General features: G+C 27.9%; 1 protein-coding gene across 1 annotated transcript in view; it reads right to left on the reverse strand.

Annotated features, from left to right (window-relative positions):
* LOC116853526 overlaps positions 1 to 3,624 on the reverse strand; it is an 88,076-nt gene extending 84,452 nt beyond the window's left edge. The window contains exons 1-4 of the mRNA XM_032834653.1: positions 1,272 to 3,624; positions 942 to 1,132; positions 709 to 813; positions 348 to 509 (exon numbers count right to left, since the gene is read on the reverse strand). Of these exons, the coding sequence (XP_032690544.1) occupies positions 348 to 509; positions 709 to 813; positions 942 to 1,132; positions 1,272 to 1,365 (552 nt within the window). The 5' untranslated portion in view covers positions 1,366 to 3,624. The remainder of the gene's footprint in view (positions 1 to 347; positions 510 to 708; positions 814 to 941; positions 1,133 to 1,271) is intronic.
* Positions 3,625 to 5,982: the final 2,358 nt, after the last annotated feature.

The raw sequence follows: 5,982 nt of genomic DNA on the forward strand, positions 1-5,982 counted from the left end.
TATATATATATATATATATATATATATATATATATATATATATATATATATATATATATATATATATATATATAGAACTGTGATGTTATTTACTAGAGATATCTAATGCACAGAAAACCTGGGCGACGAAATATTAATTTTTAAATAAAAAAAATAATTAGTTTATACTTAATACAATTATAAATAATGCAGTTAAAACTCTATATTGATATTTTTATTCATTTCTTTTAAATAATAAAAAGTTCCTATTTTCCGATTATCTTTACTAGAATCTTCCTAATAATCTTAATAATAATAGACAAGTAGACAAGTAGACAATAATAATAGAGACAAGTAGAAAAATTTACCTTTTTCAAGATATTCAATATCGGCAAGTACGTAGAGTATATTGTTTTCGCAGCGTTATATTTCGAGATATATCGTTGCAATCGTACTATCAATTGTTGTTTGCAATGTGACTGATTATCGTTTTCTTCTCTGCACTCATTTAAAAGATCGCTGCATTTTAACTTGTGGACAAAATACATGCATCAAATCTTATAGCTCAAGTTAACGTGAAAACAAATACACGAATCATAATTTTATAATTAAATATACAAAAAGTGCGCGGATTATAACATACCAATATAGCATATTAATAAAAAATATTTATTTTATAGATATGATAAATTATACACATCATATGATACGTAGCATTAAAAGTTATACCTGTAATTCGATAGTATATTTCAATTTCTTCTTTTTTTCGTAATAGAGCTTATCCAAAAGTCGACGTTTCACGTCGTTATCATTAAATATATCTGCATAAAGTTCCTACAAAACGATCGATACAATGATATTTATACGTCACATTGTTCCCTAGAATTATCGCATTTTCTTCCAGATTCGCCGAAACAACAAAATTATCTTTGAGACTTAACCAATGTCGATTTTATCCTTACGGATGATTGTAATTGTCTAAATGCCAAACAGAATTCCTTGTGATTATCCAGTGATTTCAGTTTATCGCCTTTGGATAAATTCTTGATAACGTTGCGATAATTTTTAACATCCGCCTCCAGAGATGTAAGCTTTCTCAATACTGTCGATTTCAATTTGGTAGCTTGTGACAATCGCAGCTTCTTGTCGCGCGCTATGTATATCAAAATAATCCATAAAATAGAAGCACAATTAAAAAAAGAGATTTTATTTCAAAACATTTTCTTTATACGATTAGATACATCTAATCTAACTAATCTCGCATGAAAATTCAATAATATCTTGTGCTTAACCGTATAACTTCAAAATGCCACGATATCGAGTTTTTCTGTCCCGTGAAATACATCTTTCCATTTGTATCACTTTGTGAGCTTTCGTCCAACCCATTTCTTTAACGCTTCTTGATCTTTCCTGGACCGCAGCATTGAATATTGAACGTTACATTAAAACGTATGTGAAGAAATCATCACTATTATCTGCTATTATTCGATTAAATGCGAGCCGTATTCAAGTTATTGTAGCAACGAGAATCGTAACCATGTCAGCCTATAATGATGTTGAAGTACTCATTCTGTACCTATCATATAGCGGGAAAGAACAGTACTTCGCTTTAATATCGCATGTGTAAAAAAGGCTGCAGAATAACATTAAATGAGTGTGTGTTGTCGAAAAGGAATTTATTTTTATTAAAATCGTTGTATTTTTGTAAGTTTTATTAACGAGATACTGGTAATTGGTAGACTACGTTTAACGTAATATACCCAGTAAACGCTAGATATTCCTAAAATATTCCGTTCGTATTCCAAAAGTTCCGTATATACCGGAATAGTAAATAAATGTTCACAGAATGTTCAAATAATCATTAAATATTTAGAATATTCTATGAATATTATTTGTATGTGCAATAAGGAATATTTAATGTATACCTTTCGTTCTCTATCGATCGCTTTATACATCGTGCATTGCATTCTTATATTCTCAGTGATTCTCATCCAACAATATATTTATATTAATTATTTTGCATTAGACCATTTTATATCTAGTACAGAGATTGTGTTTCATACAATTGAGAAGAAGAATAATCTTAACAGGGCGAGACGGTTTCGTGGTAGTTTTTGTTACTTCATGTAGCTATCATATTAATTTTGGATTTTATAATTTATATGTTTTTTATTTTATATTGTTTTACATTTATATATATCCTTATATAAATAAACCGTATGCCTAAATAAATACTATCTAAATAATTACTAAATAAATACTAACTAATAATTTATAAAACCATTTTATATAACAAACATTTTTTTATATTAATTTATAATAATTTTTAAATAATTTATAAAACCATTTTCTTAAAATAATCTTTACTATGTAATATATCAATCTAAATACATATTGGAGTGTCTCGATTGCACACAGACTCGTTTGCATACCATCAACCGGTGCTCTGCTTTATCTACATTGATAAAAATCAGTGTAAATTTACAAAGAAAATTTACTTATTTTTTTAGTAAATTTAAAAAATTTTTATAGAGTTTTTTATTTAAAATTTGTTTTTCCCTCTTATTTTGATTAAAAATACAGAAATATTACGAAAAATTACCAGGAATTTGGTATTTTTACAGATTTTTAGTAAATTAGTTTCCGGTATTACTAAATTTATCCATAATATTACATATATGTGCTTAATTTTCACTTCTATACAGTAAATTTACAGTGTGGCCTGGAATTTTACTCTCAGTAAAATCATAGTATATCATAGTAATATCATAGTATTTTAGTAAAGTGGAATGTGCACGTAGACCAGCCTCCTCTGACTGAATACATTTTATACATTTAAAAGTGCTTACAAAATGTCGTAAAAACGAACCTTATAGATGGTGTTAACTTTGGCCGGTGACTCGTTGAAGGTAACTTTAATACCTTTAAAACACCAATTTTAACGTTTTGGGTAAACCCAGATAGCATGAATGTCTTATGGACGTTTAAGTTTGGATATTGAAACGTTCATAAGACGTCCGAATAAAACTCAACAGACGTCCGGCGGACGTTCATAGGATGTCCGTTTTTATCTATTTTGGACGTCCTTGGAATATTAAAAAAAGTACCTACACTGGATATTATTTTTAATGTCCTTATTCGGTTCAATTTTCTAACAGAAACTATTCGTAAATGTCACAGCGTTTGCTGATATCACTTGAAAATTTTAGATTACTTGATTCCAATGTTACATCACATTTAAAAATTCTCATTGGCACTAGTGGGACTCGAAATTGGATCCGCGAGGCACCTCTCGATTATAAATCTGTTGCTTTAGACACGACACCATTTCATCGATCGATATAAACGTCTTACATTTTGTCTATATATGTTGTAATTAACACAGTAATATAATTTTCTAATAATATGATTTAATAAAATGATTTAATTTCAATAAAAATTATATTTTTTGTACTTTTATTGTTAACTTAAGCTAATGAAGTAAGGTCTACAAAATCTCGCACACTCCATTTTGTTATCTTTAAATTTGTATAATAAAAATTCTTTATTGTTAATTGTTATTGAATAAAGTCATAAAAGACTATAAACTTTGAGTAATTATAAAATAGCAGAGAAAAGTAGCCAAAAGCGACATAGGCCTCCTAAAGCGATATACCTCTATATCTCATATATTAAATATTGTATTTTATCGAAATTAATATAAACGTAATCCGTTTTATCAGTTAAGTCATAAAAAATGCATAAATATTTCTTGTTCCTTTATATGCTAAATTAGCAAATATCGAGTTTTAGAAATTCGTAAGTTTTACTTTTATGATTTTTATTGACGAATTACATAGGCTAAGTAGCGATAATTATTATTTTGTTCAATATTAAGTTGTTCTACATGCATTTGGCTTTTGTACAAATATTTTTTGAATATTTTTACCTTCATCACTTTTTTACTGTATAACTTGAAAATTTTTATGAGAATGTATCTTAAAGTACCTACAGTATGCGATACTTTGTGACTAACATAACTTGATTAATAACCTCCCATTGTAAAGTGACATTTGTTTATTACAAAGTTTAATTTTATTTAGTTTAAAAATATAACATATGTAAAATATGTGAGAAAATGAAAAAGAAGGAAAAAAAGATATGTATTTATTTAATTATATTTCCCTTTTATAATATTATATTTTGAATAAATGAATATTATTCAACCATTAAATGCATTAATGCTAACTATTTATTATCAAATATTATCATATATGCGACATGTTATATAAATTCCAATAGGTATGTCGCTTTTGACACCTATTTTCTTTGAAATTTTCGTGCGTTTTACGAAAACATTTTTTGTTTTAAATCTAGAAACAATTTCAATAATAATGTGATATTATCTGATAGAAGGTACTTTCAACTACATATATATATATTTATATTTTGAGCTTTATATTAAGACATAACGTCGTATATTTTGAGCTTTATATTAAGACATAAAAATAAAGTCGCTTTTGGTGCCTTTATTCTACTACTAAAAAAAAGATCTACCTTATTATATAAGGTTTAATTAAATTATTTAAATTTATATTATAAACATATAAATATATAAACATATAAATCAACGCAATATACAAACATATAAATCAACGCTTATTATAAGCGATGGGGTATCTGTCTAATGTGATCATGAAATGTAAATTAAATTAGTTAATAATAGTAATTTCTCACAAATTCTCAGAGTATCCCAAGTAATGATTTGCGAAATATTTATTATAATAAAGTTCCAAAGAATACTTTAAAATAAATTAGGTTCGGATAATTCTTCAGGAATTCTTCAGATATTCATTTTTCTAATTATTTAAGTATTCTTTAAAATGAATTCTCTATGAACTTCTATTCATCTTTATGCTATCTGGGTCAACATTTTCTCATTAACATATCTTTGAACATTATCCTACTAACTGGATAATTGCAACGATGCAATGTTCGTGAGTAAAAAATGGTAAGACAAATTCTATAAGGTTTATTTCTAAGAGCCAGATGCAAGCACATAAAAAATAAATAACAACATGTGCAAATAATAACGTGTTAGTTACATACACCACACTGATATAAGTGAACATTAGATAAAAATCTGTCACATTCTTTGCTTATCAAATAGCTGATTAAAAATGATCTTTCAAAAATATATTATAGTTGTCTTTAAAAGACGTTATTATCACGTCAAAATTGTTCACATTTTTCAAATATCAGTTATTGGTTACATGACGTCTAGGACTGGTAATCATCATTTATTGACGTGAAAATGACGTGACGTTGCTAGCTGGGGATAGAATAATATGTAGTGTTGATAGCATTCTCAACATGTTTATAGTCGGATTTTATATATTAAGACATTTATGTCTAAGATCGGATATCTTATGGACATCCAAATTATGGACATTAACGGATGTCCAAAATCGGATATCTTATCCAGATAGCAGAATGACGTCAGAAGACGTCTTATTGACGTCAGAGACATCAATATGACGTCCTCTGACATCATTCTGCTACTTGGATATGGACGTCCATTGCAAGTCCATAGATGTGCGAATGTAAAATGGACATAAAATGGACGTCCATAGGACATCCTGTGCTATCTGGGAAATTACAAATCACTCGGTATTTTAACATCGTAAATCAGAGATTAAAATTGACCACCGATTTTCACAGTAAAATAAGGTGAAAATTTTTATCAGTATAGTGAATTACTAAATCCAATTAGATCTACCAATCATTACACTCCGTGTCCAACCGGGCTGTGTGCAATCGGGCCTCATTCGTTGGAATATACCCGAGCAGAAATTGAATCTATGTCTAGTAATTAGTACTGATCTATGTCTAGTAATGGTACAGAAAAGTTCGATCTTATATCGCTACTAGCTAGGAATGTAACGCTCACTTCTCCTAGTAGCTGTACCAGAAAAATGATTTAGTAGCTAGATACAAAAAAATAACTTGTAACTATAATTGGTA

This window comes from Odontomachus brunneus, unplaced genomic scaffold (genome assembly GCF_010583005.1).
Source record: "Odontomachus brunneus isolate Ranch 3 - 2012 unplaced genomic scaffold, Obru_v1 Obru_scaffold_346, whole genome shotgun sequence".
Taxonomy (NCBI): domain Eukaryota; kingdom Metazoa; phylum Arthropoda; class Insecta; order Hymenoptera; family Formicidae; genus Odontomachus; species Odontomachus brunneus.